This window comes from Thermochaetoides thermophila (genome assembly GCF_000221225.1).
Source record: "Thermochaetoides thermophila DSM 1495 unplaced genomic scaffold scf7180000011819, whole genome shotgun sequence".
NCBI lineage: Eukaryota > Fungi > Ascomycota > Sordariomycetes > Sordariales > Chaetomiaceae > Thermochaetoides > Thermochaetoides thermophila.
In genome coordinates, this window is record NW_006383035.1 from 300,899 (window position 1) to 326,981 (window position 26,083).

The 26,083-nt window shown below is 50.0% G+C and overlaps 5 protein-coding genes across 5 annotated transcripts; 3 read left to right on the forward strand and 2 right to left on the reverse strand.

The window, feature by feature from the left end:
• Positions 1-11,427: 11,427 nt before the first annotated feature.
• Positions 11,428-12,484, reverse strand: CTHT_0048480 (UROS (uroporphyrinogen- III cosynthetase)-like protein; the record flags this gene model as incomplete). Its single annotated transcript, XM_006695148.1, has 2 exons — positions 11,428-12,098; positions 12,187-12,484. 2 exons carry the CDS (start codon positions 12,482-12,484, stop codon positions 11,428-11,430), a joined length of 969 nt encoding a protein of 322 aa, XP_006695211.1.
• A 283-nt stretch (positions 12,485-12,767) lies between these two features.
• On the forward strand, positions 12,768-15,837 carry CTHT_0048490 (uncharacterized protein; the record flags this gene model as incomplete). The annotated part of the gene is made up of 6 exons (XM_006695149.1): positions 12,768-12,898; positions 12,968-13,314; positions 13,645-13,757; positions 14,013-14,178; positions 14,235-15,477; positions 15,531-15,837. 6 exons carry the CDS (start codon positions 12,768-12,770, stop codon positions 15,835-15,837), a joined length of 2,307 nt encoding a protein of 768 aa, XP_006695212.1.
• Positions 15,838-16,563: 726 nt separating this feature from the next.
• On the forward strand, positions 16,564-18,280 carry CTHT_0048500 (uncharacterized protein; the record flags this gene model as incomplete). Its single annotated transcript, XM_006695150.1, has 5 exons — positions 16,564-16,609; positions 17,034-17,188; positions 17,244-17,879; positions 17,946-18,089; positions 18,158-18,280. The coding sequence occupies 5 exons, from the start codon at positions 16,564-16,566 to the stop codon at positions 18,278-18,280; spliced, it is 1,104 nt and encodes a 367-aa protein (XP_006695213.1).
• A 3,550-nt stretch (positions 18,281-21,830) lies between these two features.
• On the forward strand, positions 21,831-23,330 carry CTHT_0048510 (uncharacterized protein; the record flags this gene model as incomplete). Its single annotated transcript, XM_006695151.1, has 1 exon — positions 21,831-23,330. The coding sequence occupies one exon, from the start codon at positions 21,831-21,833 to the stop codon at positions 23,328-23,330; it is 1,500 nt and encodes a 499-aa protein (XP_006695214.1).
• A 125-nt stretch (positions 23,331-23,455) lies between these two features.
• Positions 23,456-25,471, reverse strand: CTHT_0048520 (uncharacterized protein; the record flags this gene model as incomplete). Its single annotated transcript, XM_006695152.1, has 2 exons — positions 23,456-25,119; positions 25,180-25,471. 2 exons carry the CDS (start codon positions 25,469-25,471, stop codon positions 23,456-23,458), a joined length of 1,956 nt encoding a protein of 651 aa, XP_006695215.1.
• Positions 25,472-26,083: the final 612 nt, after the last annotated feature.

Here is a 26,083-nt window from a genome sequence, read left to right on the forward strand (position 1 = left end):
GCGTAGAACAAGAAATCCTCCCTCCCATCCCCTCCATCTGTCATAAGCCTAAGAGCTGCCTGCAGGTCCGGTCGGGTTCATACCAGGATCCCCGACTCCAGGGGTAGGCCCACTCTCCAGTTACCCCCCGGGAACGGAGTCTCTATGGCTCGGGTCCCGGACTCGCGCCGTCGCTTGTTTGGATGCTGCTGGGAAACTTGAAACAGTGGCGAGTGGCCCGCAACGAACACTTGAGACAGCCGCCCGGCGGTTTGACGGGTGGGGCTTCCTCCGACCCCTGTTTCTTGCTTCATCATGTCCCGAAACTTACCTGAGCTCCAGCCCTCAGAGACTCTGCCTGTGCTACCGTACCTACGTAGGTAATGCTAATGAATGGCTGATTGCTTGAACATCATTCTGTGTAGCCAGTGCTGGTAAGTTAATTTGTGAGATCACGTGATTTGGGATAATATTCATGTCATTCCGTACTCCTGTTTAGGTGCTGCCTGTGCAAAGAGCGACTTGCACAGACCAACCAGAGCTTACCTAAAGCTCAAGAGGTATCAAATTGTTACTTTTTTCTGCAACTATAACTACCGTCTCTGACGTTAAATAGATGTGGTTGTATATGGATGTAAAGGATGCTACGCGTAGTGATCAGTGGCAGCCGCGTAATGTCATGTCACGTGACGTTCTGGTCGGGGTAACCAACACTCGAACTATATCACAAACATTTAACTTACTCATTACGATAACTTCCGCCGACATCTTCATTTTGCTCTCTGAATGGTGTAAGATGCTGGCGGGTCATAGAAACCGTTGGAGTTTTTGATTGACTAGGTCAGGTGCTGCTGCGTTAGAGACGGTGCCATTACAAGGATCATCGAATTAAGTGATGTGAGACCAGCAAAACAAGTCGTGTCTACTTGGCGAAATCAAGGTTTGAATATCAAATTAATGGTTTTATTATGAAGGAATGGGTTTGAAAGCACTGCACAGGCCAAGGAGATACGGCACGAGATTGTAGGGCTGTGGTGGAAAACGGCGTTCTTGTTTTTTCTCTCCACCTAGTTACTCTTACTTACCCCGTTCAATCACACAAGAAGCAAAGCCAATCGAACAAACATAATTTGACACTTGGCGGTAAAAGTGGATTTATCCGCACGTCTGTTGCCATCCACATTCCCTATGGTGTTGCTCTCAGAGGCACATTTGCCTGTGATTTACGCGGGTAAGGCTCCCTTTCTGGAAAGGGGTAAACATTGGGAAAATATATACAGCCAGGCTTGTGGACCACTATCAGATCTATAATGATAGTTTACCCATAACAATATAGACAGCGGGAGCTGTCGTTGTTATATGTGTGACGATTCCACGACCTCCTGAGGTGGGCTCAAAGGTAGGTGGTCAGTCCGCAGAATCTAAGGGACCAGGGTCCTCACGCAGTAAAATGGAATGCTCCCTGCGGTTACCAGTTGTTGGGTTCAACTGTTAGTATCTCTGACTAAGGAGATCCTCATCGTGGTTCTAGAAATGGGCAATTCTTTATATGTAAATACTCAAGTCGTTGCTATGGCTACTACAAAGTTGAAGTCCTGCCAAGCATTTATATCATTTTCATGACTTCCAACGACACGCTTCCCTTTCTGATTGGCCGCCCTGCCAAACCCCCATAACTCTGCTTTTGGCCTTGGCGAGTGTTTCGCGCTGGCCCTGTTCCACCCACCTTGATTCGCCCACAGATCGTAACAACAAGGGAAAGTGACAATTCCCTGGCGATTGAGATATGCGATACGGTTTTTTTACTTAGTCGTCCGTATGATATGATAGATTCCGTTATGTCAAGACTTAGATCCCATGTTAGCGAACTATCCCTTTACTCCTATTTGAGGTATAAACTAGCCAAATCTCTTTTTTGCCTCTTCTTGTACAGAGCTGATTAGCCTCTTAATGTTTAAATGGGTTTTTATGTGTTCGCTGTTGGGTATACTTGTAAAGGTATCAACCTTACCATAAACGGAAAGAGTGTGAGATCTAAGAACAACGATTTCCTGGCCATAATGATGTGAACCTGACCCTATTATTATCCGTGGGCCTGACTATAATAGGAGACACAGCGAAAAGACAGCTTCCTCTCCAGGTGTTTTGTGAAAAGGGGCTTTGATTTTGCAATTTGCGTAATATAAGTTACACAGGTGGTTACGTATTTCCAAGAAGAACATGTCTACAGTCCACCCGTTGTTAGTGCGAAATCTTGAACAGAAGGTCCTGGTCAGCCCTTATATGTAAGCCGCAATTATCTTACTTAAAATAAACTATTAGTGGTATAAAACGAGTCAGAGTTGTCAAGCAATAAATCCTCTGCACATTGAGATCACTTTTTTTTGAAAGTGGTGCTTTGTGGTTGAGTTGTGTTGTTATCGCGCAACCCCTGGTCTCGAAGTCTTGCGCTAATGAATAAACCAAAGGGAAATCATGCATTGTTCCAATGGAGACGGTCAATAACACCTGGCAAAAGAGGCCTAAGTACGGAAATGATGAACATCTGCATCGGGATACTTGCCTACAGCTAGGGAATACTTCCTTCTCTGGTCGTTTTGTGCTCTGTCAAGTGCACTTGTTCTCCGTACTCTTTGTTTCCCTGTTTTACATATGGTGATCTTTCGATGCGGTTTTTAGTGCCTAAGGTAAGGAGGTATTTCCTACCCACATGTGATTGCTTTGGAGTTGGATGAATCTAACTACAGTGACGAGGTTGGTTGCACTACACGAATCAAATTCTTTCAAGAATCGACTCAACTGGTTCAGAAATATCATTTCATGATGATCTATAATACTGATTTGCCTAAGAATAGCTACATGTGCTTTTTTAGAAACTGTCTCTTTAGTAAAAGACCTGTAACCATGGCAACACTGACCTCATCCGTCATTGACATCTACATGTGCTAAATCAGCCAGGCATGGTCACACTTATATATCGCTCCTACCTCACCCGTTAGACTGTAGAATCAACTCACCTCCAACAACTAGTTTTCTGCGTTTTTTCGAAAAAGGGAGTGGAAAGAATGGAGTGGAAGGGGAGGACTCCAGGGTGACAGGCTGATTGATGAAAGGTGAATTCTCTCTCCATGCCACCCTGCCCAGCTTTTCTCCCAGATTAAGTACTTAGTAACAACATTCCTCACTTAAGCTTTTAACATGGAACAGCCTGGCGCCCCCGTGTCCTTCGGACAACCCACCTGACCTCCTTGCAGCCGTCGTTGTTGCCGACTTCCTCTCCACCTCTCTCCCTCCCGCCAGCCACTCAGGTCATACCTAGAAACTTTTGACTCGAGTTTATGGTCAGTTCATCCCAACCTGAGAGGAACCGGACTGCAAGTTTTCTCTCCTTGCGCGTTGATAGTTGTGTGGCCTCAGTTATCTGCTGGCCAGGTCTGTAGAAGCCCGGTGTTTTTGTCGATGACCGAGTGGCAGAGCTAGGTACTCGGTAGAAGAGGCAACAAATAAGGGCTCATGGATGTGAGAACCTCAATATCCCGTCCGCTTTCATTGCCATGCTACTCATGACACGGTCGTTGCTGTCAATGGACCTTCTGTTGATTTATTCCGTTTGATTCCGTTTGTAAACGGTATCGCTAACAGTGGGAGCAAAGGGGTCCGTTTTTAGCCGCCGACGCTTATCCCTTTTGGTCGCCTTTGTTCCAAAAACATACGCAGTAGTGTCGCATCTTGTCCAGCAAGTGCTTGATAAGGATGGTATTGCTCTTTAGCTCACTTAGGTATCATTGGCAAAACGAACTGATGCCTGAACGACGAAAACAACGAAATGTCTCCTTTGCATATCTGTTATCGCAAGTACGGATTACATCCGTACTGACGCATAGTGTGAAAGCAGAAAAAGGTATGTGGTGTCAAACCTACTTATGTATGTGTGTCGTGTTCAAGGAGACCTGATAGGTTTCAATCACATACGATCGCTCACCTACCCACAATAGTTTCAAAGTTAGTATGACCAATCACAGTGTTGCATACGTTTCCATGAGGCTCCGCCTGATTGCAGGCTCCCACGTTACCACAATGCAAATGCTTGAAGATCGAAGGACCTATAGCCTAAATGAAAACCTTCTTCTACCCCCTCACATAGTTTTCTGTGACACGTTTGAAGTTGAGCTCTCGAGATTTCACTGTCACAAGCTTCAGGTATCACGTCTTTTCGGTTATCATGCTTGAAACATTGTCGTAGGCAGAGTTTCTGCTCTACTTCTTTCACGGCCATATGTGTTGAGACAATCCCGTGATCGTCTTTTTACTTCTGGTAACCATGCTGGGAAAGGCAACGGTGGAAGTGAGAGAGATTCCTACTACAATTGGAACGAAAACGATTGCAGAAACCGGATTCACTGTTGTCTATGAACACCATGAACCAGCCATCGAGTTTGTCTCTCGCCTTCTTCCCCATCATTATCTTGGCGAAAAGTGTAGCTAACATAGGGACATAGTTTAGTGTTTGTTCATGGATTTACTGGTCATCCCAAGAAAACATGGGTATGGCATCGTCATCGGCGGGAAGAGTTAACAGAACAGCCAATCCCATACGAGCAAGATAATAAGCTCCTGAGGGGTAAAAGAGCATCAAAGTTTCAGAAAGCATTGCAGTACTTCCGCGGCTCATCAAAGACCCGTCGGCGTAGCTCAATGACCGCCACTCTAAATACTGAGTCCGGTCAGACACCACAAACAGCCTGTGAAAATGTTGGAGATGTATTTTGGCCTGCAGATTTGGTACCAGAAACAGTCCCGCGGTCGCGAGTGCTCACATATGGATATGATACTCATATCCGGCATGTTTTTCAAGGTCCAATAAACAACAGTAGTGTATCCGACTATGCGTGGGATATGCTTGTCTGTTTGGAGTCTCAACGCCGTGATCCCAAGGAACAATCTCGACCTATCCTCTTTGTTGTGCACAGCTTGGGTGGTATTGTTGTCAAGCACGCTTTGTGGAAGTCACGAAACTGCATATTGACACATCCTCATCTCCACGCCATTTTCGAATCAACAGTCGGCGTTTTTTTCTTTGGGACGCCTCATCGAGGAGCAGATCCTAGGAACCTCGTGCACAATATTGTCTCAACCGGCGCCAGAATACTTGGTTGGCAAGTCAACCAACAAATCGTCGACACCCTCTGCTTAGGATCAGAACGCATGACAGAACTTAGGGAGCAATTTCTTGTCATGTGTCATGAGAGAAAGTGGCGCATATGGTCCTTCCAGGAGGCCCATTCACTCCCTTTACTTGGAAAGGAGGTGGTGGAAGCTAGTTCATCTTGTCTTGAGGACCCCATGGTTGAGACGAAGCAGCGGATCAATCGCAACCACATGGATATGTGTCGTTTTTTTGGACTGGATGGTCTCTCAAAACCAACTGCAGGGCTGAAGCCCTGCAGTTGGTTTTGAGAGACCTTGAAGTTAAGATCACCAACGACACCCAGCCAAGCCAAGATGCGACACAACCAAAAGACATGGACCGAACCGGCTATCAGCTACTTGTGGGTACAGAACAACTCCAACAGGGGTTCCAAGCTGAACTAAAGAAGAAGTTGGTGACGCTTCTTTCTTTCAGCACCATGGAATACCGTCGAATCAACCTTCCTCCTGCCCACGAGAAGTCCTGCCAGTGGTTCTATGACACTCCCCAGTACAAGAGTTGGTGCAACCCAGCGGAGTTGACAGAACACGGTGGCATCTTATGGGTCAGGGGGAATCCTGGCACAGGAAAGTCTATCCTCATGAACTTCTTGTTCAAGAATGCGTGCGAAGAAGCCAAACTCAACCCTTTACAAATTGTTCTGTCATTTTTCTTTTTTGCTCAAGGAGAAGTGGAAGAGAAATCGTCCACTGGGCTCTATCGGTCTCTTCTATACCAACTCTTCCACTTTGAGCCAGATATTATCGATGAAAGCTTGATGTGGATGGGGGATGGAGCACAGAGTATCCTTACCAAAGGATGGCAGCTGGTGCCATTACAGCAGACGCTGGTCGAGGCTATCAAAAGATTGGGGGGCCGTTCATTGACTGTCTTCATTGACGCCTTGGACGAGTGTATGCATAATGAGATACATCCAATGATCCGTTTTTTTTACCAGCAAACTCTGCCAAACTGCTCAGTCTAACAACGTTTCGTTGCGCATCTGCCTATCAAGCCGACACTATCCTCAAATTAGGATAAGCAGATGCCTGGAACTTGTTCTTGAGGATGAAAATGGGCATACTCATGATATTGAGCATTATATTGATTCAGCACTTGATCTGGAGAATGACAAAACAGATCTGCTCAAGAAGGACATCCTGAAGAAGAGCAACCGAATCTTCCTTTGGGTTGTCCTTGTTATTGAGATTTTGAATGAGGAGTACCCTGGAAAGCCTGTTGAGGCGATGCGTGAAAAACTGAAAGATATACCTGGTGAGCTTTCTACATTATTCACAACTATTCTTGGGGAAGACAGGGATAGAAGGCTATCGGCAGTCTGTTTCAAGATTCTACTCTGTGCACTCCGTCCGCTTACCCCAGAAGAACTCTATTTTGCTGTCCATTTCAGCGAACAGGAAAAGTGGACTGGTCGCTGGGATCAAGCCAATATCTCGCTGAAGGAGATCACGGCCTTTGTCAGACATGCTTCTAAAGGTCTGGCTGAGGTTTCCACTCTAAATCATGAGAATGCTAGAGTTCAGTTTATACATGAGTCTGTCCGGGACTTTCTCCTTGGCAAAGACAATGACCACCTCTGGTTACAAGCCATCGGAGATTTTAAAATCGACGGGGATGAGTTGTTGAAGAATTGCTGCCTCAAGCAGTTGCGTTCTGTAGACGATCAGTTTGTTAGGGCGATCAGCAATGAAGCTTCCAGGATTCGTAATGATGGCCGGGAGACCTGGAGAAAGCTGCAGGAGAAGATACACAAAAACTATCCGTTTCTTGATTATTCGGCAAATTATATCCTTCATCATGCCAATTTTGCTCAGCGGCATGTTGACCAGGCAACTTTTCTAAAAGTGGACTTCCCTCTCTCACAGTGGCTACGCATATATAATACACTTCATCAGTCCGCCGACGTTATATACCCGGAGACGGAACCAGTGGAACTTTCGGTCATCTTTGCAGAGATGCATTTGGCAAATCTTCTTAGAATTAGTCCACCAGACGGATCTTGCTTTGAAGATAGACATCCTTACGGCTCCTTGATTTGTTTGGCGGTGCGACGCGGAGGAAGGGGCATTGACCTTGATGATACGATTTTAGCACTACTTGAAATCGAGACACGGACTCGGCAGCTCCCTGTTGATATCCGAGCCCTTTCGGAGAAGCATACCTCTGAATATCGTGGTGGTTGTGACTTGGGAACGAGGGAAGGAGTTCGAAAGAAGGGTATCGTCTCTGTTGCAGCCATTGTCGGCCTAGAGCTTGTTATTGCTTTCATCATTGCGCTCAATAACTGTCAGCAATCTCAGCCTCAAGTCAACTTGAAGGATCAGCGCGATCTTGATAAGGCAGCGTTTGTCAACAGCATGCGTTTTCCTGTTGATCAGCAGGATGACAACGGCCGAACACCTCTATCCTATGCTTGTGAAGGAGGTTACAAAGGGATTGTGAGACTATTGCTTGACAGCGGTGCTGCAATTGACTGCATGAACGCCAGCGGCAGGACACCGCTGTGTTATGCAGCAAAACGGGGGCATGAGGAACTTGTCAAATTGCTTCTCAAAAGGTTTACCGCAAGCAATTCAACACTCGACCGGAGCCGCGCTCTCATAAATGCAAAAGACTTGGAGGGAATGACGCCGTTGTCCTATGCTTGTCGAGGTGGTTATGAAAAAGTCACTCGATTACTTCTCGATCACGGTGCTGTTATTGACTGCACAGACGGGGAAGGAAGAACACCGCTTTCGTATGCGGTTGAATACGGTCATAAGGACGTGGTGGAGCTGCTTCTCCAGAGAAGTAGAGCGATGAATTCCGTGGCTGAGATTGGGTGGTCCCATGTGAACATCAAGGATTATAGGGGTCGGACGCCGTTAACCTATGCATGCTTAAGAAACAGCGAAGAACTCGTTAGGCTATTACTCCAGGGTGGTGCTACTGTCAATGTTCTAGATGCAGATGGACGGACGCCCCTATCATGGGCTGCAGGCAGGGGTTACGAGGCCATTGTCAAGCTCCTTGTTGAAACGGGTGCTGACATCGACTTGACTCTTGCGGAACCAGGGAAACATTTTTCGCCGTTGCGATTCGCCTACGAGGCCCATGAGCTTGAGGCTGAATGGTGTTCTAGCTGTGAACTGGAACATTACAATCGCGTTATCAATTATCTTCTCGACAACGGTGCTTCTCCCAATGGTGTAGGCCATGCACCGCCAATTGAAAACGTAGAGATCGTTGCGCAAGCTTCGTCTTCTATCAGCAACTCGCCACATACAACAGTGCTAAAATTGCGGCTCCAGGACGGCAATGAAATGTACATTCGGTACAAAGACTCAAAGACGATAACACCTTGGCACTTTGCCGTCGAGTGGGGATGTGTTGATGTGGTGCGAAGATTTATCAGAAATGGAACAGCGGTCAACCAGGAACTTAGCGAAATCGGCACAGCCTTACATCTGGCTACCTCTTTCAATCATCCTATTGTGGTCGAATGCCTGCTGGACAACGGAGCAGATGTCAATGCAAGAAACGCATCGGGACGCACTGCATTGCATCTTGCACCTAGCCCTGATATTGCCAGGATCCTACTCGAAAATGGGGCAGAGATCAATACCAAGGATAACTACGGGAGGACTGCACTATTCTGTGCTGTCATAGCTGAACGCAAAGAGGTTGTGAAAGCGCTGTTAGATTTGGGTGCAGATACCGAAATAATGGATCATGAGGGACAGTTGGTATTACATGCCTCTGTCAGAGTCCGTCAGGAGTTTAGAATTCTGGACTGCCTACTTGATGGGGGCGCCGACATTGATGGAAAAGATGCACACGGAAGAACTCCCTTGAAGATCGCTGTTGACAGTGGCATGCGCTTGTTCTCCCTGAAGCTGCTACAGAGAGGAGCTGATCCCAATGTTCGAGACTTCGAAGGAGAGACGCCGTTCTTCTCTGCAATCCGCAGAGGAGATACTAATCTTGTAAAGGAAATGCTTAAGGCGGGAGCCGATGCCTATGCGCAGGATAAGGATGGAAGAACGGCTTTTTGGAATGCTTGTGTGCGAGGGCCAGCATCTACGGCGAAAGTGATGCATGAATGGTGTAAAAACACCAAGGCTCTTCATGATAGAGACAGCCATGGAAAGACCCTACTCCATTCTGCAGTTCTTTATGACGATGCCGAGTCCAACTGTTCTTTGATACAGTTTCTTGTTGAGCAAGGGGTCGAACTTGATGCAAAAGATAACGAGGGCAAGTCAGCTTTGTGGTATGCTGGACTCAAGGGTCACGTCAAGGTCATAAAGACATTGCTTCAACTGGGTGCGGATATCCAAACACTCAATGAGAGAGATGCACAGGGAAGGACAGTCTTGCATGCCATTTTTCTTTCACAACGTTGTCCTCGTTACAATCACCTGCGAATTCTAGTTGACAAAGGAGTGGACATCAATGCTATGGACAACGAAGGGAAAACTGCACTGTGGTATGCTTGGAAATTCTTCCCTCAAAGTTACTCTACAGTTGTTGCTGGACTTGGAGTCAATGAGAGCTTCCTGTAGGGAGGGGCGCATGAGCAACATGATGGAGCTGAAGAATAATCTAAATACCGACCTAGGTAACGAGATCCTGCTCATCACTAGGAATCTAGTCTTCACGATCACGCCGGCTTGAAGATCAGCCAAATTTTATAACCCACCAACATGCAAAGAAATGCTTGAATAACAGGAATCAAGTGAGTGGTGACTTGAGATATGACACTCTTAGTCCAAATAACCCACCTGCAACTCCTCAGTCATGCTGTTCACCTCGATCAGTTAATGAAATCAATGCCATAGTTCCAGCGACTCAATTACCATATGGCTTTGGGACGCTACCAAGTTGGATGGAGTTTTGAGTATGTAAGTAGCTAGGTCAAGATGATAGAGCTTCATGGTTGAAAATGATACCGCATTATCATTGAGACACTTGCACACCACGGTGAGGGAAACTTGTGTGAACGAGGGAGTAAAGCAACATCACACTTACTCGAGAAAATACATGGTAAAACACATTTCAGGTATAACTCAAGGCGATCGTTTGCCAAAAGAAACCCTCTTCAAGCGAGTCATTGAAGTTGGTTATGCACTCCGCATTTAGAGAGAGATCATCTTGGCCACCAAACAACACTGAACCAAGGTCACTCTTTTTGTGAATTCCATACTATTACACCCAGCCTGCTCCTCCTTTCTAGACATTGGCCATCATTTCGTTTTGGTTGTAGTACTTACACAAAAAGAGTTAGAGTGTGCCAAGGGAATAGTTGAATCTGGGGGGAGTGTCTACTTCTCCTCCTCAGGCCTCCCCTGAATCTTAGGCTCATACTCTTGCTGCTCAAGAGTCTGCTCCTTCTCCTCAGCCTTCTACTCCCGCTCATCAACGACAGGGGCGGCAGGTGTGTTCTCAATGACGTCACGGGTGGTGGGAGCGTTATCGGACGCATTGATAGCTATGGTATGGTTCCTGCCTGTGAAGTTCTTGACATTTCTTATGTATGTCGATGTATGTGTGTGTGAATGCTGTTGCAACTGTCCGTTCTTCAAGATGTTCGAGTGGTGAATGGTAATGTCCTGAGTGTTTCCAGGGCTGAGGGTGGGAGGGTGTTTATAGGGTTTTCTGAACCAATGCATAGCGTTCAGTCTTAAAGTGTGGGCGCTTCAACGCTGCATCTCGGATTCTCACTGCCATGTTGTTTGAGGGTGCAACAGCGTGGGCTGCTTGGGAAGAGGGATGAAATGTGCTTGAAAGGAAAACAAAGCGGAGTTAGATCGCTCGTTGATAGACAGTTGCCTGGTTGGTGGGTCATCTTCTGTGTCTGAGCAAAAGAACATGATTCTTATTGATTCCTATGGTGTCACATTTTGAGCTTTGTCATTTAGCTCCTGTTCCAATGTGTTTGAGATCACAAGTGATCAGCAGTGGTGTTTGTCCTGTGTTCGGAAGTTGCAATCCCTCAGGGGCAGTAAACAATGAGGTCATCTCCAGGGCAACCAGGCACTTTGAGAAGGATCTATCCCCATTACTTGGCAGCAGTCTCTGGGATTCTGGTTACCATGAACTCCAGAAATAACTTCGCATCACTCGCGCGGTTTCTTTCAGCCCTCTGCAGCTTTTATGGACCCGAGCATTGCCATAAGTCGATAAGTTATGAGGCTCAAAACTTGATAAATGCTAAGGAACCATAGATTATCTATGACACAGCACAAAGTCACCAGATATCAAGTTCTGCTCGAAGATTGTGGTAGAGCCGCCATGAACCTCATAATCCCTTCTAATATTGCCTTCGGCGTTGGCTGCTCAGCGCACACCTCCGGCTCATAACCAAACTTCGTCACCAGGTGTGCTTTTGTGGTTTTCCCAATTGTAGCAATAAATGTACTCGTAGTTGTCTTCTCATCCAGGTTTGACTTCGGTTTTGCCCTCCCCGTTTTTTCATCAAGGAACCCCAGCGCGGCCAACATGGCTTCGCACCCGCTTGGCGAGAAAACGACCACCCACCGGACCGGAAAATTAACCGTCTCACCTAGGCGCTGCGCAAAGTCCTCCCGAAACGATGCCAACTCTGCCGTGCCGTAAACCACCACCTCGTCGACACGCCAGCCGGCTTGTTCCCGCAGCACGCGCGGGATGACGTCGCGATGCTTCTCGCCAACGAGGAAAAGAAGGGGCGGCTTCTTTTCACGGTCCGCATACCTTTTACTGTAATCCTCGATGATAAAGGGAGCCAGCTCATCGGCTGCGCCGGTGTGCTCTCCAATGACTTGGAGCGGAGGATTTAGCGGGATAGCACGCAACGCACGGGTTGTCGCCGGGCCCACGCTGTACACGGGAATATCCTCAAGATCGGGCCACGAGACTTGTTCATTCTGAGGGTTGTTCCCATTGTCACCTGTGGAAAAAATGCTCACCTTAGCACCACGACTTTCCTTACAGGCTTGTCAGTCAACTCCCTCAGTGAGCAACTGAAGTTCCCTCACCTCCTACGCCAGCCGTTTTCTTCTCAGCAACTAGCAAGGCGAACGCCTCAACAGCACGCTGTGAGGTGAAAATGAGCCCGCCGTAGGCACATTCTTGACAGTTACCGATGGCACGCAGTTTGAGCAATGAGCGTACTTGGGCAAGTCCGGTATCATCGAAGCGGTGTTCAAGTACGGGGACAAAGGATGGGGAGAAGGGTTCGCCATTCGGGGATGTTGATGAGGCGAAGAGATCCTCATATGCGTCTGTTGGAGAGGATCGCGTTTTGAGAAGGAAGACTGGAATTGAAGTTGGCATAATGAAAACTGTGATGCGTGATGTTGATGACGAGGGCCTCCATTGACTGACTGGGTCCTGATGAACCTATGAGCTCAACCCCTCGTCCTATCGGGCCCCACTCTTATCGATACTTGGCATATAAACCCCCCATATTATCGATATCAAATTTTATCGATAAGAAAATCGGCAGGTTCTTGTCCAATCAACTGCAAACGTCCGTCACCAGCTGCCGCCGGTGACTCGATCTGTAATTGAAGCCATCACCATCCCTTTCCACTGTTCGTGGTTTTCTTACGCCCAGATGGCGGACGACACACAAGACAAGCAGCAGGTTGCTGCTCCGGCGCAAGACCAGGCTGCCGCTGGCACTGCTACCTCAGAACCGCCAAAAAAGATCCCAAAGGGCGTCATCCTGGGCAAGGACGGCAAGCCGTAAGCCCCCTTCCTCCCCCTTCACCTACAGACCCGCTGTTCAAGACAAACATTAAGCCCTATCCCCAGCTGTCGGACCTGTACCTCCTTCGCCGCCTGGGCCCAACAAACCAAGTCTTCTCTCAAAGCGCAACAACAAGCCCCTCCCAAAGACTGCCCCCCCGACGTGGAACAACTCGGCCGTAGTTCCTGGACCCTTTTGCATTCCATTGCCGCGACCTACCCAACCCAGCCGTCTCCCACAGAACAGGCCGACCTGCAGCGGTTTATCAAGTTGTTCGGAAAGTTCTACCCGTGCTGGGTGTGTGCCGAGGATTTTCAGAAGTATGTGGAGGAAAAGGGAGTGAAGACGGGTAGCCGGGACGAGTTCGGGACTTGGCTGTGCGAGGCGCATAATGAGGTAAACAGGAAGTTGGGTAAGCCGACGTTTGATTGTAGTCGGTGGGAGGAGAGGTGGCGGACGGGGTGGAAAGATGGGAGATGTGATTAGGGGGGGTTGAATATGCCATTGGGGCCAGAAAGGGGCAATGGGCAGCGTTGATGACCCTACAATGGGTGATGTAGAATATTTTGTAACATAAAAGGCTGGAAGAGTCGATAGACGGAGTTAGGCGTTGGGTAAGTTGTAGATGACACGAGACCCTTAACTCGTTGATTCACCTATCATGTTTCTGGAAGCTGACAACTCAAGTTTACACTATACTTGTCAAACACACACAGTAGAACAACTATAGGCGATCTGTGAGTAATGAGCAGACAGATCTCCAAACCCGACCCACGCAAAACCCGCCATGGCACGGCCGAGCCCTCCGGCTGGGCCGTGCCGTGCGGAGTCAAGATCACAGAACTAACCCACATCGTACGTCATTGATGTCATGATTCATCAACATCTATGTCAAGAGCTTGTTGACTGTTCTCCTGTGGAAGCAATGCTTACCAACCACCCTGTGATAACAGCCGGATCTCCTTGTTCTCTGACAGTGTGTACTATAGATCTATAAGTCCTTTAACTGGCTGGAGGCTACCTGCTCAGCACCTGACAGAATTCTTCGGCAAGATCTGAGAGTTTGGACATCACATATTCAACATGACTGGTACCAGCATCCGTCAACAGAGCCTCCAGAAGCCGGTCACGGTGGCCGAGTACCTGTTTACACGCCTGCACCAGATCGGCATCCGCTCTGTGCATGGCCTGCCGGGAGACTTCAACCTCGTTGCGTTAGACTACATCCCCAAGGCCGGTCTCAAATGGGTGGGCAGTGTAAATGAGCTGAATGCGGGTGAGCCTCACTCTCATACTGACTTCCCCAAACTCCTTGACTAATACCCGTCTTAGCCTACGCCGCCGACGGGTACGCCCGTATCAAGAATATCTCAGCCCTCGTTACAACCTTCGGCGTAGGCGAGCTCTCCGCCATCAACGGCATAGCCGGCGCCTTCTCCGAACACGTGCCCATCGTCCACATCGTGGGCTGTCCCTCAACCATCTCCCAGCGCAACGGCATGCTTTTGCACCACACGCTGGGTAACGGCGACTTCACAGTGTTCTACACCATGGCCGAACAGATCGCGTGCAACTCGGCGCGGCTGACCACGCCGGCGAATATTCCTGATCAGATTGACCATGCCATTAGGCAGTGTTATATCAGAAGCAGACCGGTTTATTTGATGCTACCGACAGACATGGTTGAGAAGAAGGTTGAGGGGGCGAGGTTAGAGCAGGCGATTGATTTGACTGAGCCGCCGAATGATCCTGCGAGGGAGGATTATGTTGTGGATGTGGTGCTGAGATACCTGCATGCTGCAAGGACCCCAGTTGTATTGGTCGACGCCTGCGCGGTGCGTCATCGCGTGGTAGATGAGGTTCAGGCGCTGGTTGAGAAGGCGAAGCTACCTGTCTTCGTCACACCCATGGGAAAGGGCGCTGTGGATGAGGATAGCGATGCCTACGGCGGGGTGTATGCGGGTACGGGGTCACATCCTGCTGTTTCGCAACAGGTTGAGTCGAGTGATTTGGTGCTGAGTGTGGGAGCGCTGAAAAGTGATTTTAACACGACAGGCTTCTCGTACCGGACAAGTCAGTTGAGTATGATTGAGTTTCACTCGACACATTGTACAGTGAGGTACTCAGAGTATCCGGGGGTTAGGATGCGGGGTGTATTAAGGAAGGTTACCGAGAGGTTAGATGTCGATAAGATGGTTTGGAAAGGCGAGGGAAAGTTGCCGCCGCGGGTGGTCAATAAGGTTGAGGATAATAGGGATCCAGGGCAGGAGATAAAGCAGGCGTATTTTTGGCCCAGGATTGGTGAGTATTTGAAGGAAAGGGATATTGTGGTTACGGAAACAGGGACGGCGAATTTCGGTATCTGGGAGACCAAGTTCCCCAGAGGTGTTACGGGCGTCAACCAGATTCTCTGGGGAAGCATTGGCTGGGCTGTTGGAGCCGCTCAAGGCGCAGCGCTCGCAGCACGAGATGCTGGCTCGAAGAGGAGGACCGTTCTTTTCGTTGGCGATGGAGCCTTCCAGCTGACTGTTCAGGAACTATCAACTATGATCCGGCTGGGGCTTGACATCACCATGTATGTCCCCTTCAGATCATGAAAATGAACATCTTGTGCTAATTTGCATCTAGCTTCCTCCTCTACAACGAAGGCTTCACTATTGAGCGCTTCATCCACGGCATGGACGCTGGGTACAACGATATTGCGCGGTGGCAGTACGCCGACATCCCACGCGTGTTTGGAGCCACAGAAAAGCAAGCCCGTTCTTTCGTCATCAAGACGAAGGACGAGCTCGAACGTCTGCTGAAGGACCCTTCCTTCTGCGATGGCAAAGGGGTCCAGCTTGTTGAGCTGTGGATGCCGCGTGAGGATGCGCCGCGCGCACTGAAGATTACGACGGAGGTAGCGGCTAGGACGAATGCGCTGGTTGAGGAGTAAGAAGTGTACAGGTTAGAAGATGTAAAATGTAAAATTATATGCAATTTAGGGACTTGACTTTTCATTGTGATTGTCGGACAGACTACTTTGACAGGTCGTTAGGGATTAGGTTAATACTGTACTATATACATGAGTCTCAGGAACTCAACAAAAATGTTGGAACTGGGGGTTAGGCGACGCTTGTTTGCAAAGCTGCACCTTGTAATATTGATCCTAGAGGCATTACCGTACCGTATAACATTTCTCAAAGTTCCGGGGTCCGGGTTTTATCTTCATCCGCTGTTAACGAGACCATGTGCCCCATTTCTACCAGGAAGTATGCAACTGAAATAGTGCTATCAGAAGACTTGGGATTCAGGATAAAGCTGCCTCGTCTTGCTCTACCAATGTTGTGATACATGTTCTTGAGGGAGGACATGCCAAACAAGGGGCTGTTGAATGATGTCACGTGACCGGATTGGCATGGAGCTCAAAAGCTCATCGACGACAGTTTCATCTCTTCTCACAAGTTAATCACCTCCTAAACTCAACATATTGGGGGAGCAAACTTCTCGAAAAGTGAATGCAACTCATCTGACGGCCCGTGTTTCTTATCTTTTGCTAGCGGGATTTTTTTTCTAGTTTCAATTGATCCATTGGCCCACCGCCTTCGACCTTGACTCTCACTCGCCAGTATCAACGCGCAACCTCCCTCCCATATCAAGCCAACAAAACTCTCCAAACACCATGGCCGACAGCGTCAAGCGCAAAGAGGCACCCGGAGGCGGGGCAGGTCAGCCACGACCTAAGAAAAAAAAGGTATGCGCAGCCGAAAAGGCCACACAAACTGCAAATCACCCACACACACCAGCCACGGGTTGAAAAATCGACAACCACATGGCGGCGCATTACATTCGTCGACTGCCGACGTACATACATACATGTACATTCTGCTGCATCATTACCGGCCGGGATGACTAGCCGTCTGGCTGCCACTCGAACCATGCAGCCGCCATCAAGCCCCAGCAGAGTGATGTGGCGCCCCTACATACACTACTGCACTCACTACCTACACTAGGGAGTGCTATCTTTAGTATCACTCTCTTGTCCTTTCTTTGTTTACGGATATTACATACCTTAAACACCATGATACCTGATAAAACATGCTGACAATCATGTGACAATCTGGCTGACCGAGTTTCTGTGTGTACAGACAGGAAATGCAGGGAAGTGGAAGACGCCGCACCAGTTGGCCAAGATTGCGGCATTGGAGTACAACACAGTCAACCCGGGTGACCAGGGCGTCTGGGTGACATGTGCCAGGCAGCGGGAGGTCAAGGCGTCGAGGGAGATTCAGATCTTGTTTGCTGAGGTGTGTGTCTTCCTCTCGATCTCGGTGCTACTATCTTACTCATGAGCGTGTGTAGTACGCCGAAAAGCTCTACGGCATTAAATCTGTCTTAGACAGCTCTCCCCCCAAAAAGGACGACGCAGCTAAGAAAGATAACGGAGATGACTCCGACTCGGAGCCATCCGACATCGAAGCGGCCATCAAAAAGGAGGTTGCTGCGCTGACATCCAAGCCGGACCCCTCTTCAGATAGCTCACAAAAGGACAGCCAGGCCAATACGGCAAACCGCATGGTTCCGATCCGGCTCAACGTCGATTGCCTGCTGTTCGTAAAGACCCAACCGCCAGTGAATCCAGTTGAGTTTGTGAAGCGCATTTGTGAGGATGCGGCTAAGCTGAGCGCTTCCACTGAGAGTAATGGCTGTGGGGATGCTGCGGTCAGCAAAAATCCCGAGACCAAGACCATGTTCCGGTGCCGATACGTCAATCGACTGACGCCGGTCAGTGCGACGGGCAAGGCGACGGAGCAGGGGCTAATAGAAGTTGCGAGGAAAGTGTTGGAGGAGTGGTTTGATTTGAGTGGGAAGAGGGGACAGCAGCAGCAAAAGGGAGAGGGGAAGGACAAAAAGGAGGGGCCAGAGCAAGCAGAGAAGAACGATGATGCCGGTGCTCAAGAGGGCGAGCAGCAACAGGTGGGAAAGAAGCCGTATACGGTGAGTCTGATGCTGTTGTAGATCAAGACCTTCACCAAAGGGACTCGCTGACTTTGACCGCAACAGTTCGCCATCCGCCCGACCATCCGTAACCACAGCACATTGACGCGCGATGTGATTATCAATACGGTTGCCGGGCTGATTAATGATGAGAGGCATAAAGTTAACCTGAAGGCGCCGGATAAGGTTATTTTGATTGATATCTACCAGGTAAGTCAAGTTTCTTTTTACTTCCTCACTACCATTATGCTATGGTCGCATGGCTAACTGGCATGCAGAATGTTTGCGGTATGAGTGTCGTTGATGGCGACTGGGAGGCTCTTCGGAAGTACAACCTCACCGAGCTGTACGGTGTGAGGCCGGAGAAGAAGGAGAAAGAGCAGAAAGCAGGGGGTGCTTAATCACAATTGATACTATCACAAAAATGGCATATTGCACTCGCCATCCGTGGCGCCAGATATCACAATGGCCTTCAACCTTGATGCATGATGCCTAGTCATCCATCCTTCCCGCGGGGCAAGCAGTATGAGCGTTTATGGTCGTGTTGTTGTTTATCACTTCACACCTGTTTTGCAGCTCTGCAAGGGGCAGCGCTAAGCCCTATTCTAGATATTTTTGACGAGACGGGCCGGAACGGTGCGGACGGGCAGCAGCGGGCAGAAGACACTCTACCAAGAACCATGGACCCGTCCTATTCTTTTCAGTCAATTGTCCCAAGTTCCCGGGACGACAACTGCGGAACCACACCGGGATCCTCGGGATCAGTGATAGTCCTAAGTCTTGGGGTTGGTCAAGCTAATTTAGCCGCATTTTTGAATGCAGATGAATCGTCGCCTTTTCGATGCCCCTCACACTACACGCCAGCACTCGGCAAAAGCTACAGACCAACAGACCAAGGCTTCCGGCTCTTGAGGTGGAATTTGTGTTGAATGGTTGATGTTTTCGGGCTCCAGTGTATGTTGCGAGTTTGTAGAACGGATGGAGCTTTTCGGGGTCCACTGGATAGTTTTAGAGCGACGTTCTTGTCAAGATGAAGGCCGGTGATGAACGAACGGTTTTGTCGTCTGCTGGAGACCAGACTCCATCGAGACTGGAGTCCGGCGATCGAGATCCTGTTCGCGCCGCGTGGAGGTGGCTGTAATGGTACGAAATGGTTACTTAGGTGTGTAAAGTTACCGTAATATGTGGGGACAGTTTTGTATGCTGTGTAATAATACAGGCACGCAAGCACGGGGCAAATGTCCCAGGAGGGAGAAGTTTGCGTGAAGCAGGTTGCAATTCTGGCTTGAGACAATGCATCAGGATGACGGCTAGATTGTCCGCGGTATCAGACCGCAGGACTTGCCATGCTTCCAGGTCACATACACTCTGCTTTGTTCCTGCCGGCCCCAGACGTCCATGCCATGTCAAAGTCCCATTAAGTGCCAGTGCGGGACTGCGGGTTTCCCAGTCGCTGTCCCAAGTTTGAGAAGGCCCACAGCCTTTCGCTTAGCGCTGGCCAATCACGGACCGCTTCGCTCGCTTGTAGGTCCACTGGTGTGCGGATTTAGGAGGGAGAGTGGGAATATCGTGAGTCGATCTCTCGAAAATCCGGAGCTCCTTGGGCTGCGGCCAATCCAACCAACCATTGCTTCGCATGCAGCATCAAGTACCCAAGACCACAAGCAAGTTCGCAAAAATTCTGCGAGACCGGAGAACTGACATACAGATGGACGGGGTCTTTTTGACCCGGACCTGAGAGCGATCAATTACCTCGGACTCGTTCTCGCGCGACTGCACGCACGAGTCAATTGCCCGAAGCAGCGATCCGCATTGGATTGGACAAGTGGGAGAACCGTTGGCTCGTTCGCTTGTCATTGCCTTACGGAGACTTGTCGGGGAATTTTTATAGTAATACAATATTGGGCTTGGGACGATGGGTGGATGGATGGAGCGAAGCTGTGTCTGCGTGGTTCCCGAATCCGATGTCAGGACATCCATCTCATGAAAGTTACGAACGTTGCACGGGATTTTCAGATGATAAAACAGGCAACAAAGGCAACAAATATAACGAGCGAGAGACTACGGATTAACAGGCGGAGGGTGGCATTGCAGAACCACTTGTCCGCGAGCCCACCTCTCGGTACCATGACAGCTGACGATGGGATGCTCGGTGGGCAAACGGGTAATACGCATTTGAGTTGAAGCTGCTGTGTAGGGGTGAGCTCTAAGGATCTCAGGATTTTACAGAATGATGATGTGATGATGCCAATTGGGAAGGTCAAGACGATGTTTAACTCCTTGCTCGACTCTAGTGCCGCATCTCCACATTTTCTTCCAGATAGGACTACCTACAGCCCTGGGAACGACGGCGCGTTGCACGGGTCAACGGCGGCGCATCCAACCTACATTTGGTGATGTCCTGGATGCCTGTTTGTTGATGAAAGGCTTCACACACATTGTCTCCGTACCTGAGGACAGCATAGCTGTAGTGTAAATCTGGCGAGAGACATGCGTCGCGCCGCTGGTGCCACGTTCTTTTTGTGCGACATTCTGGCATCGCATAGAAGAGCTGACGACTTACACGGTAGTGGTCCATATTGGTATTATCGCACCGGCACTTCTGTAAGCCAGCAACATCAATCCTGGACATAACAAGCGAGCGAGCCCCAGCCGGCCCAGCCCACGCTGTCCGTTCATTTGTTGTCCGCTGCCCACGCCAGGAGCGAAACGTCCGGCGGGCAGGCGACCGTCTGTCAGTCTGGCCGCCAGGCGGCTGACCGCCCAGCCGGTTCTCGCGCTTCTTGGCTTAAGACAAGGAACTCTGATGAACAGGCCTTGTCTGCTCGCTCGCTACTCGCCGCCGCTTATTCGTCCGCGTCCCAGCCCTGCTCCACGATCTGTCGCTTGGCGGCGCCTTCCAGAACGCCGCCTATGTAAATTTACGCTATGACGTACTGATTACGGCTTACATGACAAGCAAAGACCAGCTTTTCGGGCTCCTCGCTTTTCTCCCTTGCCTCCCCACGGGGTTTGGTGTTCTTCAGAACGGGAGGGTAGAGCAACGAAGATGGTAGGGTTGGCAATGTAGAGTGGTCTTGATGGGGTTAGACTATCCGCAACTAACGAGAGATGGACCGGATAGACGGTCTCTTCCGTTGTGTTGGTGTTGTGTGCGCTTCTTTTTCTGGGCTAATCCCTCCATTCTGGGTCTGACGGGTCGAAAATGAATGCGTTGGACCCGATCTTGTCTTCGTTGTCGCTAAGATATGCCTCGAAGAGTTGTCGTTTTGCCTGACGTCTTATGCCGTTCATGACTTGGTGACCTGCCTAAGTTAGCCACGCTGAACTGACACCTCGGCGAGCAACTCTCTCGCCTGCATACGCCGGATACGTTATCTGGGGTTTTTATGTAGAGTCATATATGCTGTTGATGTAAGTGGCTGCGGGTGGCGTATTGTTTCTCTTCCATCGGAATCTTGCCTGGAGCTGCCATGAAACATGTCGCCGACGTCGTTCTCCTCGTCATTTCTGACCTCGTGGTATACTGACCTTCCTAGAGACCACGCAATATACCTCCGTTTTCTCGAAAATCAATTAGCATATCTCGACCAGTTCCGGAAAAGGAGACCACAACCATCGAGCCAGATCAATCTACGACAGTTTAGACAACAGCCCCTTAAACGACATCGACAAGCCTGGACTCTAACGGCCCTTGATCCCAAGGACATTCCCGCGGCCTACTATCGACCGTCGACCACAATGTGCCAATCCCCTTCCCAAGATACCCTCAGTCCCCTTCTCTCTCCAATTCTAAAACCGGGAGAAACGGTCACCTTCATCTCGCCCTTGCGTTCCCCCCGACCACATCGAATATATCGTGTCACAATATCCGATGGCCGAACATTACACTTAATCCTCCCTCCCTCGCCATCAGTGTGGCGTCCACTACGGTCAGAGCAGGAGTCTATTATGGGGGAAGCGGCCACTGTTTCGTGGATCACGGGGCAAGTTGAGCAGCGTTCGAGGGGCAGACGGTTATCTGAGAACCAGGGAGGGAAGAGTGAGGGTCGAAAAAGGGGGGAAAGGGAAACTGAAAAGCAGCAGGAGCTAAAAGAGCAGCAAAACAACCAGGACAGCAAAGGAGAACAAAAAGAACAGCAGCCAGAGCATTCAACCTCCTTACAACGACCCCGATCCAACGACGATAACCCCCTCCCAGCCCTCCTTCCGACCCTCCTTTACCAAGGCCCCTCCCCCTCGCCCTTCCCGAACACTGCCCCCTCCTCCTACGCGATCTACCAACCAACTGAAGGCACCCCAATCTCTTTCCTCCCCCAACCCCTCAGTCCACAAGCTCAAACCAACATCGACTTCCAACTCGGTCGTCTCTTCCGTCACCTCGCCCAATTCACCTCCCCAACAGGCCGTTTTGGGCCCGTCCCCGCTGTCCTAGCAGCACAGGGCTCCCCAGGTCCTAGACCTTCCTCCCCCGGAGCGCCCCCAACAATAACCGACTCTCCCCCGGGATTCCAACTCGCGATCCCTGCCCCGGGAGGAGGGAGTTTGATGTCGACGGGGGGAGCGGCGGCGTGGTCAACTGCGTTTCATTCCATGCTGGAAGGGGTATTGAGGGATGGGGAGGATATGGCGGTTGCGATACCGTATGCTACGATAAGGAGGCATTTTCGACGGTTGGGTTATGTATTGGATGCGGTTAGGGAGGGGAGGTTGGTTGTTGTTAGGGGTGGGAAGGAAGGGGTTGTTCTTGTGAAGAAGGAGGAGGAGGAAGAGGAAGAAGAGGGAGAGAAAGGGGGGTATAAGTTGAGAGGGCTAGGAGATTGGAGTAGTGCCGTGTTTGGGGACGTATTGTTGGCGACGGTATTTAGTGATCCATTGGTTAAGGAGGGGGGTGTGAGGGAGGGGTTTGTTAGAGGGTTTAATGGGGAGGGACTGCCGCCATCAACATCGGCGAGTGAACAAGGCAGCACTACAACGCAGTTTGTCGACCTTATGCAGACCATCGACCCTTCCCTCGTTCAATCTCCAGAAACAGCCCCGACTCGAATCCTCCTCTACCAAGTTTACCATGCGGTATCGCGCATAGTCTCCGAGTTTTATCGACCATCGCGGGCAGAGGGCAGTACGAGCAGTGAGCTTGAGGCAAGGAAAAAGTTGAACGAGGTGTTGGCGAAACTAACCAAGGTGTCGGATTATCCTCTGGTGTCACCATCACAACCACAGGTGCAAGCACAGGAGTTAGGATCACAACGCCAAGCAGTGCGAGTTCAATATCCGCAACACCATTGGGGAGAATGGTATCCATCGATACAGCAACAGCAACTAACGTTGGGGGAGGGATCAGCAAAGGGGGATAAGAAGGACACGCTGTTAAGGAAACATCGTAGGATGAGCGGAGAGATGAGTCCGGCTAAGAAGGTCAAGTCGGATGATGAAGATGATGGGAAATAAACAACAGAAGTCAGAGGGCAAGAAGATATGGACGTCATGAATATTATGTCATAGACCTTGAATAGGTGGTTTGGGTATCAGTCAGCATATAGACTACACGAGGATATGAACAATATACCATCAAGTTACTCTTCATCGGATTCGCCATCATCCCTTGGTAGTGCGACGCCCATCAGGCCCAACAAATTCCCTGCCGGCCCGGCCATGCCCGCCTGGCCCTTGAAACTCTCAAGAAGGTTCTTCGCCAGATTGTAGTCAATATCAACTTCCTCATCACCACTCTTTTCATCCTCTTCCTCACTTCCACTCTCCACAGCCTTCGCTTTACCCTTCCCCTTGATATCCTTGATGGCCTTTTGCCCCCTGTCGTCCTTCGGCTTGGGGTCCAAATCCAACGCCCCGTGCCCCTTAAGCTCCGCCTCGAATTGCTCCATGAGCTCTTGGATCTCTTCGTCCTCACTCTTTTCGCTAGCTGTTTCTTTCACAGCCTTCTCCTTACCGCTAGGCTCAGGAACGTCGCCCTTGAGGCCCATCATCTCGCGCATCATCCGCGCAAACTTCTGTTCATCAAACTGTACCTCTTTGTCCTCATCCTCTTCCTGACTTAAGCTGCTGTCGCAACTACTGCTGGTACGGCCATCCCCCAGCTCGCTGCCATCATCCTGATCCATCTCCTCAAACTCAGCCCCATCAATCCCTGCGCGCTCGTCACTCAGAAACGCCTCGAACCGTTCCACGATCTTCCTCAGATCAGCCTGCATCGCAGCATCCCCAAACCCTTGACCCTTGTCTTTCTTCCCCTTCCCATCAAGCTCCTTCTCAAACTCGCGCCAATCCACATCCATCCAGCTATCATCATCCTCCCTGCTAACCCAGTCCCATCCTCTGATGTCATTATCTGTAGGCAACACCCCTTCCCCATCTTCCTCAAAGTCCTCCAGCCATATCGCCACCTCTCTTGTTGCTCTACTCGCACTTTCGTTTGCTCCTTTGGCGAGCAACTCGAAGCCCGTTGTCAACTTGATGCCCAATTCCAGCTTTGCCAACTTCTTCGCTGCCTCGGCTGTTGCGCTAGGCGCCGCAGTTGCGGCATGCACCTCGGCCGCATCAAGTACTGATTTCCATGCCGGCGGGACATTGGGGAAACGCTGCGACTTGAGCTGTGCGTAGAGGGTACGTGTGAAGCGGATGGAGACTGTGACCAGGTCTGTTGGAGGGAATGTGAGTTGTGATGATGTGCTAGGCGCATACAGAGAGCGCAGGGATTGCGCATCACGGAGGTAGAACGCTTCAACAGCTGGGGCGATGGAATGCGGGAGGTCGTGGAGCAGGCCAGCCAGTTTGCGGGGGATTGTGGCCTGTGCATAATGATATGTTGCTGTGGTTAAATGGGCGGGGTATTTTTGAAGGCGATAAAAAGCTTCTGCCTCGAGAGCTGGGATATGAAACAAGGAAGTTGGGCAGAGCCGGATGGTGGTGAGGGCTTCGGCTAAGGGGAGGGGTTTCGTAGTCAAGGCGAGATCCCCTATCGTCGGGGGAGGGGGGATGATGCGGAGTTGACCGTTGTGTATCCAGACGCGGTTGGCGTCGTTTTCCGGGGAGAGCCATTTCAGAGCCTTGACTTCTTTTGCGGCCTCGATGAGGAGGAACTCACCGTCACTATCGCTGACGCGGACCCAGAGGTTGCGGAAGGTTTTGGTGAGCTCTCGCAGGAGGTAGACGATCAGCCATTCGTCTTCGACATTCTCGCCGTAGTGCGTGACACCGTAGAGGTAGGGTGTTCCAAGGCCTGAGTGTGGATTAGCTTGAACGCACATGTCACTTAGATCTCATTCTAATGGTGACGTACCTTTTTGGACCCTCGTTTCTAACTTAAACGGGTCCCGCTGCCAGATGTAGTCCTTGGCGATCTTATCCAGCTTCTGGTAGGCCGCCCGCCGGACCTGTTCCAGACTCGGTAGGCTGCTGTTGGTTTTGTCGCCGATGATGAAGAGCATGTACTCAACGCAGTCCTCGGGGAGGGTCATGCGAAAGCCCTCAAAGTTGTCGTCCCCAGGCCGCGGTTCAGACGCCACGTCCAGCTCGCGGGACTGGACTTTGTCCAGGGTGCCGTTTGGGATCCTTTTTGATTTTTTGTCCATTGTAAAATACGTTATAAAGTTGTTCGAGTCTGATCAAACCTTGAAGGGGTGTGTTTGACTCTTGAGCCCTTCACTGTTCGTTGGTCTAGCATAAACGTTGAGGAAGTTTGGAGGGAATGGATTCGGTCGGGTTCACTTCGACCGAAACCCAGGCATATTTTGGATAACTGTGTGGTTTTAGACAAAAGTTGAGTCACTTCAGCACTGATCATTTCATCATTTCCGAAGCCGGTCTCATATTATTCATCCAGCCTTGACTTCAGCGTTCATCTGCACCTTCATCAGCGATGATTTCATGCCAAGAAGATGCCAAGAACTGCGGTCCTCTTCTGGCTTGAATTACATAAGCAGATATCCTTGGTCCCGTGACGGCGTAGATGACTGCACCAGGCCGCAGTGGGTCTGGTGCAACGGTGGGGGTGGGTCGCCCCCGTCGTGTTTTTTTTCCTGCAAAAGAGTGGGGAATTTTGGTACTGGACGCGCTTTGGTCCCAATCGTGTCCATTACGCGTCCAAGACCCAAACCCCTCTTCTCTCGCTGTTTATCCCCGTCACTGTTTGTGTGCGACTTGTGAGACCCCGGATTTGAGATATAGGCTGTTTTTTCTTTTTT